We start from the raw sequence: 14,330 nt of genomic DNA, 5'->3' as shown, positions 1-14,330 counted from the left end.
TCTTCCCCCTTCTCCTCCCATCTCCTATTGTGGCTATTTTGGCTGTGACTTGTCTCCCCCACTCCCTCCTTGGGGTCTCCCATTCCCCCAAGGGTGGTGGGACTTAAATTGCCTCGTATTGTGAGAGGAAGCTAGAGAGGGGTCAGTGGAGGGGACAGGATTGCTCTGTAGTCAAGAGTGTTGGGAAGCAGTTGCTGAAGGAGGGATTGAGGCAGAGAGAGACAGCCCAGAAGCGAGAGGACAGGTCCCTGGGAAGTCAGAACATTACACGGGATTTTCAGGCGGAAGGAGAAGGGAACTGTGTTGAACACCCACAGTGTTCCAGACACATACAGACATAAAATATTTATCATTTAATCCTCATAAAACCCTGTGAAGTAGGGAGATTATCTCCAATTTATGGATGAGTTCACCGAGGTTCAGTAACTCTGAAGAGCTCAAGTTGATCTTGGGCCCTCTGACTCCACACACACCAGGGCTCTCGCCTTTCCCAGACCCTTTCTGTGCAGCAAAGGTCTCAACCAGAAGTTAGCGAGAACTCAGCTTCTGCCTTCTGAGAGCCCACGGTCTCTGTGGAACCACTGAGGGAAAATGTCAAGGAAACAAACCTTTGACTGAGACCGGAACCGTGTCAGGTTGCTCCCTGGCTGTACTGGAACTCAGGAAGCTGGCCTTCCTAGGAAGCTAAGCAGAGCTTCCTCAGGACAGTGGGGCCCTGCCGGACTCACGCACATCGTCAGGTGGAGGCGGAAGCCCTGACACCCTTGTCTGGCAGGAAGAGAACTGTCCTGCCGGGCCCAGTCCTGCCCCCTTGGCAGGTGGCTCCTACGCACAGGTTTCATGTGAGAGTGCTGGAACCTGGGGGACTTCCCCTTCCTCATCTCATCCCCCTGAAGAAGCAGAGAAGGCTGCAGCCACTCTCCAGAGAGTGCCACCCAAAGCTCTAGGCTGGAGGATGTGGCCTGTGGTCAGAGCTTCCTCACGCTTGTGCCACCTGTTCCATACTCTGGGGTCCACCTTTCCTGAGGATCTAGAGTTTGACCAGGTCCCTGATGTGCCTCTTCTATGCTCTTAGGCTAGGGGTCCCAAAGGGGGTGACTTTGCTCAGTCTTTGAAACCCCGAGGGGACCAAACATTTTCTCACCAGTTCACCTGGTGGGGAAGCGTGAGCCACAGCACTGACAGTGGTGGCTGAGGGAGGAAGTTGGTATTGACAGGATGCAATGTCTGCCACAGTAGTGACAGGCTGCCCCTCCCCCCCTCCAGCAGCTTTCTTCCAGGGGAGACAATAGAAAATTATTTTCATGGCACAGACGGGAGAAACGGTCAGATGGCAGCAATGTGCACAGAGCCAGGACCAGTCCCTAGGACTGTTTCTGCTTAATTCTGTCTTGGCTTCAGCTGGCCACAGCCTGGCCCCGTTAGGCTAGAGACCTGCTCTGGGCCTGCCTTTGACCGTGGGGGCCCTGTTTTGTTGAGGTCTCCTGCTTCCATCCTGACATCCACACAGACATGCTGCACAGTTCCAGAGAGAACACTCTAGGCTTGCATTTGTTCATCTTGCCATCTGTACCACATTGGTTGTGGGGAAAACTCGGTTAACCCCTCTTTCCTATGGAAATTCAGGCAGATTCATGGGGCAGCAGAAACCACGGGGAGAGGTTCAATGTGGTGGTCTCTTCCCTTCTTTTCTTATCTCGCTTGCTCCACTTGTATAGTCCTGAATTCTTCCGTTTATAAACTCCAACCAGAGACCTCAACCCTACTTTCTTTTCTGAGCCATAGTGACCCTGTTTCTAGTCAGCAGCTGGGCCCAAATCTTGGAACTGGGAGCTCTTACCCACAGGTTTGCCATCACCTTACTCCCCACTAGGTGTGTGTTGGGAGTTGGAGATTGTAAGGATAGCACAACCCTGTAGGGGCTAGATGAGCTTACAGATGGTTTAATAGTGTGTGAGAGATAAGTACATTAAATGGATAGCATTGCAGAAATAAATGATGTTTAAGAATTTTTTTTTTAGTTTCTTAGAAAGTGGAGGACCCCCTCCCAGGATTCTTTTGCTTCTGGAATAGTGCAGGGCCTACATGACTCCTTAGGGACCCTGGGTGCACACGATTCATGTCCCCAGAGATGAGGATGTCAAGGAGTGGGCAGGGGTAAGCCAAGTGGCATGCCTGGGTCACCAAGGAGTTAGAGCTGAACTTGGAACAGTAGGTAAAGGAGAGAAAGATGAGAGGAAGGCCTTCCAAGTGGCTGGCAGTGTGCTGGGGGAAGAGGCTGCATCTGTGGGAAGTCATGCAGGTTATCAGACAGTTGTGACACTTCAGGTGGGGGATCATATTTGGTTCAGGAGTAGGAGGGAGGCAGGTGCAGTGGTCTGATTAAAGTGTCAGACTGGCCAGGCATGGTGGCTCTTGCCTGTAATCCTAGCACTCTGGGAGGCCGAGGTGGGAGGATTGCTTGAGATCAGGAGTTTGAGACCAGCCTGAGCAAGATCGAGACCTCGTTTCTACCAAAAATAAAAGAATTAGCCAGATGTGGTGATGCGTGCCTGTAGTCCCAGCTACTCAGGAGGCTGAGGCAGGAGGATCGCTTCAGCCCAGGAGTTTGAGGTTGGTGTAAGCTACTGCTCAGTGACAGTGACACCACTGCACTCCAGCCCAGGCAACAGAGCGAGACTCTGTCTCAAAAAAAAAAAAAAGTGTCAGACTGCCTTTAGAGGTAAGGGCTGTGACCTGGAACAAAGGCAGCCAGACTGATGAGAAGGTAGGCTTGGCTGGGTGAGCATGAAGGCAGGAAGGTATCCTGCGTGGTAGCCATGGGGGCGCCACATGGATGCCTTAGGCGTCACTCACTCAGTTGCTCACACTTTATACATTTATTCATTCACCAAACAGTAGTAAACAAAATAAAATGACTCCTGGTCTTGTCCTTCAGTATCCTATTTCAAAGTGTTTCAACAAGGGATCAGGACACTTTGCTGTGTCTTAATTAATTGGGAGGGGTGTCGTAAGTAATTTGCTACTAATAGTTAAAGTCCTTGATTTTTGTGAATTTTTTCATAAAAAAATTTGAGCAGTTATCTTTATGCTGATACCTGTCTCATTCACTTGTATGCTGATATGGGGAGGAGGAATAGAGTTGCAGCATCTATGGAGGCTGTGAGTGGCCAAGGATTCACCCATGGAAATGTGTGGCACAGGAAAGTCATGGGGGAAAGGTGAATTGAAAAAATATTGCTGCTTTAAAACTGGTGGCTTTCAAATTTTTTGACCCATCTCATGTTAACAAGTACATTTTATAGCATGACCTATGTATGTGACATATCTATGTATACATGCATAAAATATAAAAGAAACAAGCTTCATGAAACATTATATTTCCTAATTGTGATGAGTTCTGGTATTTTCTATTCTATTTTAATCTGCTTATGTCTATTTAAAATAAAGTTAATCCTGACACACTAAATTGATTCCACAACCTGTGGTTTGGTCTACCAAACTCAACTGAATAGGAAGGCAGAACTGTCCTGCTTTTCCAAGCCTCCCTTCTCAGCGACAGAGTGTCAGGTGAAGTCTGAGGGCCCAGGAGGGGGAAAGATATGGACATGTGGCCTTTCTCTCCTCCAGGTGGGTGGTGGTTTCAGCCCCATTGACTCAGATTCTCTCCTCAGAGCTCCATGAACCTCCCTCCTGACAAGGCCCGGCTCCTGCGGCAGTATGACAACGAGAAGAAGTGGGATCTGATCTGTGACCAGGTACGGGGTTTGGGGAAGGGCAGGAAGGTGGGGAGTTGTGTCTTGGGCTGGACAAGGCAGCAGGGCTGAAGGCATTGACTGAAACCCCTGGCCTGGACTTGGCCTCAGTCTATGCTCACTTTCTGTTCCAAGAGGACTCTCATGACAGAGACAGAGCCGGTAGGCCACGTTCCCCTGTAGCTCCTACCAAGAGCTGTCTTGATTTCTACCAGCGGGCAGCCGTATGAAGGTGGTTTGTGTAGGTCTGGGGTGTAGGGTCGGTTGGCTGTGGAGTTTGGTGGTTTTCCCAGAAGAGCCTGTTTCTGCCTTTGCCTGGTTAGGGCTGTGCCTGGCAGTATACTCCAAAGGACCGTTCATCTCTCACTCCTCCCCAGACCTGGCAAATAGCGGGGTGTTTCTCGTTACCTATAGGCCTTTAGGATTGAGGAGCCCCAGTTCCTCTGTTCCCAGATCTCGGAACAGCCAAGAACCAGAAGCTCTCTCTGCATGGTAGTGTGTAGAGCTGGAGGAGAATACAGATCATTGCTCAGAATCGAGATCTTCTAACACCTATGACCTGGCTCTTTCCCCTGTACACATATGAAGATCACGAGTCGTAAGTCTGTGAACTCAGACAAGCCTGTCTGCAGGGCTGGGAGAGTTGGCTTTTGCTTCCTTATCTCTTGAAAGGTATGGAAGTACCCAGCACAGAGTGGGCCGTGTGTGTACTCAGCACTTCACCGTGGAGGCTTTGTCATGAACAATGTTATTCTTTCTTTTCAAGCCCTGAACAAAATCATAATAGCTAACGTTTATTGAGTGCTTATTGTGGACCAAGTACTGTATACATACTGCAGTATCTCATTTCATCCTCGCAAAAACCCTCTGAGGAGGGCACTGTTGGATTTTATAGGTGAAGAACCCAGGGCTCGGCAACTTGCCTAACACTGGTGAGTGATGGAGCCAGGGCGGGGCTCGGGCCAGCAGATGCTGAGTCTGTGCTAGTGGTTCTGTTCCATGGCCTCCCCAGGGCACGCTGCTTGACCTAAGCTGGGATTTTGTTTCAGAGGTCCTAGATAGTCCAAGTCCCTTCTTTCCCAACTGAGACCCATGTCCTTGTGTTCTGCAGTAGGAGAGGTTGGTTAGCACCTGCTTGGGGTTGGGAGAATAGTAGCCCTTTGGTATTGAGGCTCTTTAATTGATGATCTTTCAGTCTTTTCTAGGTCACATAATTTCAGCTCTTTCTCAAACCTTTCTTTCGTTTGTTTTTAGGTTCTATTTTCTAACATTCTATCATTATACCATTCTCCTGGACCTTTTCCAGCCCCTCCACCCCCAGCTCTTCAGATAGCTTAGTGGTGATGGCACTTCTGGGGCCAGACTGCTTAGAGATTTTCCCTGAGTTTCTTAGTGAGTTGAAGAGATTGGGCCAACCAAGAGAGGACCGGGTCCTGTGCCTGTGTAGAAGGGGATCGAGGGATTGCCTTGCTGAAAGCAGCTGTCAGCATTTGAGGTTGCTTTGGATTGTTGGGGATTGGGGGCTGGGCAAGAAGCAGAAAGTGTGTTTGCAGCCCTGAGCTGTGTCTACGCTGCAAAACCAGGCCAGTCCTGTCTGCAGGGTTCAGGGCTGAGAAAGCTGGACTCTGTGAGGCCAAGCACCTCTCCCCTTGGCCATCCTGACCCCTGTCCCTCAGTTGGCCAGGCAGTGAGCAGCCTTTCCCAACCATATCTTTATTTTGGGTACTGTTCGCAGTTCTGTAATCCCTGCATCTTCTTAGCAAGCAGCAGGCTCCTAAAATAATTTTTTTTTCACCCCCCGCCCTGGATTTTTTTTTCTTTCTTTCTTTCTTTTTTTTTTTTTTTTTTGAGACAGAGTCTCACTCTGTTGTTGCCCAGGCTAGAGTGAGTGCCGTGGCGTCAGCCTAGCTCACAGCAACCTCACACTACTGGGCTCAAGTGATCCTCCTGCCTCAGCCTCCCGAGTAGCTGGGACTACAGGCATGCGCCACCATGCCCGGCTAATTTTTCTATATATATTTTTAGCTGTCCATATAATTTCTTTCTATTTTTAGTAGAGACGGGGTCTCGCTCTTGCTCAGGCTGGTCTCGAACTCCTGAACTCAAACAATCCACCCGCCTCGGCCTCACAGAGTGTTAGGATTACAGGCGTGAGCCACCGCGCCCGGCCATTAAAATAATTTTTGACATAGAAAAATGTTTTAGGCTCAGGGAGCACTAATTGGAGGAGAAGATGACAACAGATGGGAAATACCTGGGGTTAATAAGTCATAGGAGGGAACCTTGGGTTTGGATGATGTTTAGAGCCAGATGACAACTTTGGGAGGCTGAGTCCCCTCCCACTGAACACTGAGTGCCCCACTTCTCAGGGCCCTCGTCGGGTGTCTGGGCATCTGTGTGTGGACACATATGCATGTTTCCCTTACAGGAACGATTCCAGGTGAAGAATCCTCCCCACACTTACATCCAGAAACTCCAGAGCTTCTTAGACCCCAGTGTAACTCGGAAGGTGAAGTATGGGGCAGAGAGGCCCCGTCTTGCTGCCCTCGATAGTCCTGTGGGGATTGGGAGCAACCTTTGACTTGTGGCTTGGAATCTGTTTCTGAGCAATGGGAGTTGGATTTCTGGGTTCTGCGGCCAGGGGCCTGGAGTGCCTGGCCAGTGATTGAGGGAGGGTCTAGAACTGCTCTCTTGTATCCCTTCCTTTTCCTTTTCTACCCTTTTTGTTTGTACTGTAAAGTTGGATTGGGGGCCTTCATCAGTGACAGAAAATTCCATGTTTACAGAAGTTCAGGAGGAGAGTACAGGAGTCAACCAAAGTACTAAGAGAGCTGGAGATCTCACTTCGCACCAACCACATTGGGTGAGTCGGATCTGGCCACTATAGCCTCCTTACCTGACCCCGAGTGGTTGGTGGCTGCACGGGATCTGGTGTCTTCTGAGGATGGTTTGTCTTTTGTGCTCCCTGCCACAGGGCAGAGTTGCCTCTTGAATGGCTTCTTGGCTTTCCAGAGCTCCAGACTGTTCCTTTTCTGGCTTTTCCTCCCTCTCAGCCCTGCCAGCTGCTGACTGGATGCTTCTGGCAAGCTTGGGGCCTCTCATGGGGTCCTCAGCCTGTGGCTTTGAGTGGGAGACATTCCCACAGCAGCTGAGACTGGAGTCTGCCTGTGGCCTGGTGCTAGGCCAAGCGAGGCCCAGAGAAGGCTGAGGGGTAGGGGGGAAATACAGCATTGGGTAACTGAAACCTCCTTCCCATTTGGTAACTTCGTGGACCTTTTGGTGCCCAGGAGATTATTTGCTTGTTTGAGAAAAGACAATCTTAGTTCATGAACAGAAGCAGCTTCCTGAAATACCAAGAAAGAAGATGCAAAGCAGGCGGCCAGGAGCTGAACGTTTTCTGGATTCAGAGGCTTGTGCTGCCAACCCATTGACAGGGCCCCTAGTAGCTGTGTGGGTCTTTCTTTCTAATCTCTGTCTGCAGAACCAGGAATTGCTGAACACGCAGAGGGCTAATGGCGTGAGGTACAGCGAAAGAGGGCAGTGGCCTTAGTTTTATGAAACCATAACCAGCAAGGGTACGTGTAGTGAAAGTGAGAGAGAGAGCGAGCATGTGTGTGTGAGAGTGCGTGCGTGTACACATACAGAGAGGATACAGAGAGGACAGTGAGGGACACCTGACATAGAACTGCAGACAGGATCGTGGACCTGGCAGGGGCCTGGCGTGTATGTCGAGCTTACATGAGTGAGGAGTGGAGCCCGGGCTGGGGCTGGGGCGTTCCTGGTCTTCCTAAGAGTAGGGTGGAAAGAGCCAAATGACATATCAGCCTTTCCCCTCTTGTCACAGCGGCCACCTACTTGTCCACCCCCAGGCTGAGCCTGCCTGCAGCTCTTTAGAGGGAGGGGACACAGGCATGTAGCCAGCTGGGGCAGCAGTCACAAGGGAAACGGCACAGGAGAGAACAGGAAAGGGATGGTTCCTGGCCTTGGGAGCTGTGCTCTGGTGGCCAGAGGATGGCTTCCATGTCTCATCTGTGAACCAGACATTGCAAGCCAAGCCCCTGGGAAAGGTGTGGCCAAGCCTGCACCTTTGTTTGGTAAATCCTTCACGGAAGGACAAACTGGCAGAGGCTTCTCAGTCGCCTACATGTGAAGGTAAGAGTGACACCGATGGCAGCCCCAAGCACCACCTGCCACCCTGTGTTCCTCCACAGAGCCTTTCCTTTCCTCTCAGCCCTTCTGTCTTCTGCCTTAAGTGCTACTGTCGTTGGGGTAAGGATGTCTGCCCTTCTTGGGAGACGGCCACAGAGCAGTGTGTGACTGTCCTTTCTGCCCGCCCCCTCTACCTGCTGCCTGCCCCTCTGGCTGTTAGCCAGGAGCTAGGGCCAGAGCAGCATGGTTCCCAGGCCCAGGGCCTCTTGGCAGCTGGCACACAAGTTAGAGGTCTGGACCTGCTCCTTGGTTCCCAGGGGGTAGCTTAGTGCCTGGCATTTTAGGAGGTGCTGCCATCTGAACTGGGGCTTCTCTGGGTAGAGTTATGTGCAAGGGCCAGTGTCCTTCCTGGGTCCCCGGGTAGGAAGAGACTGTCAGGCTGGCGTGTGGTGCTTCAGGGTGACAGGAACCCAGGGCAAGGTGGGGAGTGGAGTGTCCTGTGTTGGTCATAGCCAGGGCCTGCAGAAGCTGGGTGTGCAGGGGCAGCAGATGGGAGCTCAGGCTCCGGAGTGGGGCAGGCTGGGAAGTGGGATTCCACAGCCTCTCCAGCTCCTCCTCCCTCCCTGATTTGTATTGGCTTCTCCGCCTTGCCTAAGTGCCCTTTAACCTCTCCTCAAAGTGTCAAGATCCTGAAATAGCAGTACAGACTCAGACAGGAAATGAGAAGGGGGTGGGGAGCTGGAGAGCAGACAGACAGGAAACAGGAGGCCTGTCGGCCCCCAGAGAGGAAGCTAACTTCAGGCAGCTCCGGTGTCAGTCAGCTTCAGCCAAAACCTGCTGCCAAATCTCAGCCGGGCCAGTGCTCTGGCCCCAGCATCCCTCCATAGCTCAGGGTGTGGCCAGCCGACATGGTGCTGGTTTTCTAGCTGTGGGAGCAGCCGCAGGGGGCAGTTTGGGCACAGCTGGCCTGGAAAGACCCCAGACATTCAGAGGGAGTAGAGCACTCTGGAGAGTAAGGGTTTCATCCTGCGGGTGTTCTCTCTCTCTGCTGTGGAACGAGCCTGTCATGTATCAGTCCCCTAGATTCGCTCTTGACTTTCATTCCAGAGATATGTCAGCCCAAAAGAATTGAAGGCAGAGGGGCAAAAATGCCCTGGCATTGTCCTTTGGGGCCTTCTCGTCTGCCTTCCTGCCTTCCTGGCTGAGGGGCCCAAGTCCTCATCTGGCTCCAAGAGGTCACAGCCATTCTGGAGTTACTTGAGTTCCTGATTGCTCCCCAAGCCTGTTCCAGTTCTACTGAACCCACTCTGACTAAACACAGAGCTCCTACACATCCCTGTTTGCTCTTTGCTTCCCCAAACTCCTTCCCTGGGCTTGGTGGAGAGCCCTTTGGTCCAAGATGCCTCTATCCCAGAGCTGCCTTTCACCCTTCCTGCCTGTATCTAGGCTGAGACTTCAATCAAGCACAGCTCTGCACGTGGGCCTGTGGTGAATGTTCTTTTTTTTTTTTTTTTTTTTTTTTTGAGACAGAGTCTCACTCTGTTGCCCAGGCTAGAGTGAGTGCCGTGGCGTCAGCCTAGCTCACAGCAACCTCAAACTCCTGGGCTCAAGCGATCCTCCTGTCTCAGCCTCCCGAGTAGCTGGGACTACAGGCATGCACCACCATGCCCGGCTAATTTTTTCTATATATATTTTTAGCTGTCCATATAATTTCTTTCTATTTTTAGAGGTGGGGTCTCGCTCTTGCTCAGGCTGGTCTCGAACTCCTGAGCTCAAACGATCCGCCCACCTCGGCCTCCCAGAGAGCTAGGATTACAGGCGTTATGGTGAATGTTCTTGATACCTCCCCAATTCTTCCAGCAAACACTAAGCATGGGCAATGCGGGGGGTACAGAAGATGACTGAGCCAGGGCCCTGGCCCTTAAAGAGGGACTGCCTGAAAGCTTGTTTGGCTTGAGCACTTTCACGATAAAGCGAGGGATTTTGGAAGGGCCTGTACTTTCTCCATCCCTGGCTCCCCTGCCTAGGGGAGGTCTAGGCCGGTGACATGACTATAAATGGGTCTCTCATGGGTTTTGATCTTCAGAATTTTCCTAGCCCGGTGCTAGGTTCCAGACGGATCCAGGAGGAGGTGTTGTTAGGTCAGAGACCCATCACCCTCGTCACCCTTGACCCACTCTAGCAGCCCCCCGTCACTGGGTTTCCTTTATCTGCAGGTGGGTGCGGGAGTTTCTGAATGATGAAAACAAAGGCCTGGATGTGCTGGTGGATTACCTGTCCTTTGCCCAGTGTTCTGTCATGTGAGTACCACCCTGGGGCTAAGGCTGGCGGCCAGTTGGTGAGTTCCACTCTGCTTTCATGAGGAGGGGTGAGAGTTCAACAGTGAAGATGGGAATGGGAATTGCAGGACAGGAGGGAGGAGCCAGGCGGCAGTGTGGAAGGGGACAGGCAGCCATGGTGGTGTCCAGGGACCAGTGAAGAGTGCTGTGGCCTGGAGTAAAGGGTGCGTTTGGGGAGCAGGAAGAGAGCTTTGGAAGGGAGCCTAGAATCAGAACCCAAAGGATCCAAATGCCAGGCTGCAAGCAATCCAAGGAAATGGCCTGGCCTCTGGGAGAGATGCCCTGGTGGGATTCATTCATTTTTGCAAAACTGAGTCTTCAAGAAGCAGCTTTGGGTCTCCAGATGTGAGAGGGTTACTCCTGGTCATTATTGAAGAATGCAGGAGACGTGAACATGACCTTCTGACCTAAACAGAAAAATGAAGCATTGAGGAGACTTTTTCAAGCAGTCTGGGGGCTTGGAGGCATCCAGAAATGGGTTAGCACAGGAAAGACAGCATGGTGTCGTGGAAGGAATGAGGGCTTTTGAGTCATATGGAGCTGGGTTTGGGTCTCAGGTCTGTCATCGACTGTCTCTGTGACCGCAAGCAAGTTTATGTCCTCTTCTATGAAGGGCAAGCCACATTCCAGGGTTGTTGTAAGGATTAGATGATGATGTGTGTTAAAGCACCCTAATATGTTTTGAACATTCTAGGTCTATACTGTGGTAGCAGCTTTATGGTTAATTTTATTATTATTCAAGGTGGTTTACCCTGCCATAATTACCTGAATACATGGAAAGAGGAATTATAATGATAACGAACATGGTGACCAACATATTCAGATTGATGCCCTAGGAAGACCAGTCTTCCTGGTGTGCCCGTGGTTTTCCTAGTTTCCCCAGCATCCTGGGAAACCGCTCAGTCCCGAGGCTTGGCCCTAGCCTAGACTCCACTGTTCTTATTACTGTCTTGCCCGCTTGGCCATTCTGCTTTGTCCAGCAGGTCTTCAGTCTCTTCTCCTTAGGAGTTTGAACTAATGCCTTTCCTGTGTTTGACCTCTCTGTCACCTTTTCCAGGTCATCTTCTATTAAAACTGAGAGTGGCCCATTCCTCATTCTTGCCCTGCAGAAATCATACCCCGTGATCCTCCTATCCCTTAAAAAACCACTCTTTTTATAGAAAGAAATGAAAAACATTTGCTGAAGTGTTTTTTTTAAAATTCAGAGCTTTTATAGTAAAAAGATGGAGATCATTTTTTCCAAATAAGCCTATCTCTCTTATTTGAAAACCAAACAAATCCCAGCTGCTCTAAACCAAGAATACACTGGAACCTCAGTATTATAGTGTCCATGGCAGTACCTTTGACTCTGTTTTAAAAAGAAAGACTCAGGGAGCAGGGTGGAAGAGAGAGAGTGTGTGTTTCGGGAAGGGTTGAGAGGAAGAGGGGGAGGCCAAATAGAGTTTGAGTGAAGGCATTTATTTGTAAACTGCATGCACCAGTGCTAGGTAATACAGTGCTATTATTGATGGAGGGAAGCCACCAGCAAGCTGTTTCCCTATGAGGGAGGCTGCTCTGAGGTCTACCTGAGAGCCCATTAAACACCCCCTGATCGTCAGCACCGCACAGCCTGCTCCTGCTTCCTTTGGAACATGCTGGCATTTGTGGATATCCCTTCCTATTCCAGAAAGCCTCAGGCTCTGTGCCTTTGACCCTGGGGCTGTGCAAGTCTGAGCTCCTTGGGGAGAAGAGCCTGTGGGAGATGCTCCCTCAGTCCCTAGTGATCTACACGGGGGAAGAAGGCAGGAAAGGAGAGCAGGACTATTTCTCAGAGGGGTGTATCCCGAAGCGGGGATGTGTAAGAGAAGTCTCCGTGGGTTTGTGATCTTGGCTGTCCTCCTTGCCCTGGCCACAATCACAAACTGCTGATGGTGGGAGATATCTGGTTCCAGAAGCAGGAAGTGAAGAACAGAGAAACCATCCCAACTCCTACTGGAGCTAGACTGCAAGACCCCAGTCCACAATCTCAACCTGTGATGTTTCCCCCAGGGAAGCTGAAGCCCAAGGAGCATCTAGATCTGAAAAACCTAGAAAGCTCAAGTAGCCAGACCTATAGAGAACCTGGTCATTAAAACCCAGTGCTAGGACGGGGCAGCGTGGTGCTCCTCCTCCACATCAAGGACTGTCCCACGCTGGGTTTGCCGGGACCCCCTCTCCCTTCTGTTCAGTCCTGCCCAACCCAGAGCCAACTGGGCTCCCTCAGGGCACCGAGAGGCTATTTGGCCGCAAGACCTGCAGTTGGCCCGTTCCCCACCACTCCCTCTGTGGGGTAGTCTTTGTAGGGAGCCACAGCTTCTTGGCGATGTCCCATCTAAGGCTTGGAGTACGCAGACTGCCAGCTCCCCAGCTGTCTAGGGGTGGCCATTCCTCCTGGAGTTGCCTGGCCAGTGGGGAGCAGTGGAGTTGGCCTCCGTCAGGGTCCCACCTCCTCAGATCCCCCTCTTGGTTGCTGCCTGTGCCTACTGCGCCCCTGGCCTGTGTCGGTGGCTCTCCTGACCGGGATCGGGTCTCTGCTGCCCAGCTCTGCTTTCTGTCCTTGCCGCCCTTGCTTGTTGCCCTAGAGGCCTGAAGGGTGGGGGCAGGCTCAACCTGGTGGGGGCTTGGCACTGAATTTCTCCTATGTATGTGCCTCTGTGTGCGCACGTGTGTCCTTTCGTGCTCCAGGTTTGACTTTGAGGGTCTGGAGAGTGGTGACGATGGTGCATTTGACAAGCTCCGGTCCTGGAGCAGGTCAATCGAGGACCTGCAGCCGCCCAGTGCCCTGTCGGCCCCCTTCACCAACAGCCTCGCTCGCTCTGCGCGCCAGTCTGTGCTCCGGTATGTGTGCTCTCGCTCGCCCGCCTGCCCCAGCCCCCGCCCCGTCTCGGTACAGCGGTGAGTGCTCACGCTCCTCCCTCCACTCTCGCTTCCAGGCTCAGCTCTCTTGCCCTCTGCCTGCCAGTCTGTCTCTGGTCTGTCCTCTCTGTCTCCTTGACTCTGCCCAGCGGTCTGTCCTGGGTAAGTACATGGTCTTCGGCTGTGCCCACCCCACCTGGGGTTCTGGCTGTCCCCGCTCCTCACCCCTCTCTGGGGCCCCTCCACTCCTCACTCTCGCTCTGCCATTCCTCCCGGGCCTCTCAAGCAGGGCACGTCTCACACAGGTCCTTGGCCTTTGGCCTTCACCGGGTGGTCCAGCTCCTGCCCTCGTTCTCTCTCCCTCTGGCTCCTCACTCTGCCCCACCACCTGCTCAGAGACCAGCTCCCCACAGCCTGCGTGCCCCTCACCCTCCCCTCGCTTCTTCCTTCAGACCTTTTTGCTCCAAGACTGCAGCATGTTCATTTGTCTGCAGTGTCTTAAGAGCCATCCTACCTAGAGGTAGGCGGATGGACCAGATGACTTCTCAGAGCCCCTTCCTCCTCCACGAGGCTTTCCTTTGGGTCCTGTGGCCCTTTCCTTGGTCTCTGTCTCTCTAGTGGCCGTGCTTTTCACTCAGTCTCCTTTGGGTTCTGTCCCTCGGACATTGTTCGTCATTCTAGTCATGCATGGGCAGATCCCATATGCACTTCTTCCTCTTTTCATGAAACATCACTGGGAGGGTGGAGGGGCAGTGCAAAGCCAGATGTAGCCCCCTGGCCTTCTTAGAGCCTGTGGGGATGTGCTCTGCCTTTTCGAGGACAGAAGTGGGATGAGAGCTGAGATGCTCCTGCCTCACAGATTGTGCAAAAGATGCAGCAGCTGGAAGCGGAAAGAGGGAAGGCTGAGGTGAAAGCCTTTCTGGACCCATCTGGAGGAGTGGGGAGGCCTACACAACTGTTGTATTTTGAAGGATCTCTAGGGTCAGCATGGTTTGGACACTGGGTATAAAGCTGGGATCCTGGGTAGCTGCTGACAAAGGCCTGTTCCAGGGAAGTGAAAACAGGCTGACCACCCTGCCTCCTGCGCCCTGTCCCTCTTGGCTATTGGTACAAGGTTCTCTTTCCCCCTTTTTTGCTGCTGCTGCTGCGGGTCAGCTTGCTGTCTGGGTGATGGTGAGCACTCCTAGACACTGCACCAGCAGCCCCGGCTCCC

The 14,330-nt window shown here is 52.1% G+C and overlaps 1 protein-coding gene across 3 annotated transcripts in view; it reads left to right on the top strand.

Annotated features, from left to right (window-relative positions):
• The window catches only part of FMNL3 (formin like 3), a 49,838-nt gene that overhangs the window by 23,691 nt on the left and 11,817 nt on the right, over positions 1-14,330 (top strand). For 2 of the 3 annotated variants that reach the window (XM_069491821.1, XM_069491820.1), the window contains exons 2-6: positions 3,675-3,758; positions 6,184-6,264; positions 6,542-6,618; positions 10,121-10,204; positions 12,947-13,099. In XM_069491821.1, coding sequence (XP_069347922.1) covers positions 3,675-3,758; positions 6,184-6,264; positions 6,542-6,618; positions 10,121-10,204; positions 12,947-13,099 — 479 coding nt within the window. The remainder of the gene's footprint in view (positions 1-3,674; positions 3,759-6,183; positions 6,265-6,541; positions 6,619-10,120; positions 10,205-12,946; positions 13,100-14,330) is intronic. The other variant, XM_069491822.1, reaches the window with a different exon arrangement.

The sequence above is a fragment of the Eulemur rufifrons genome, chromosome 16 (assembly GCF_041146395.1).
Source record: "Eulemur rufifrons isolate Redbay chromosome 16, OSU_ERuf_1, whole genome shotgun sequence".
Lineage (NCBI taxonomy): Eukaryota > Metazoa > Chordata > Mammalia > Primates > Lemuridae > Eulemur > Eulemur rufifrons.
The sequence above is the reverse complement of the archived record's forward strand: the minus strand, read 5'-3'. Positions and strand labels throughout refer to the sequence as shown.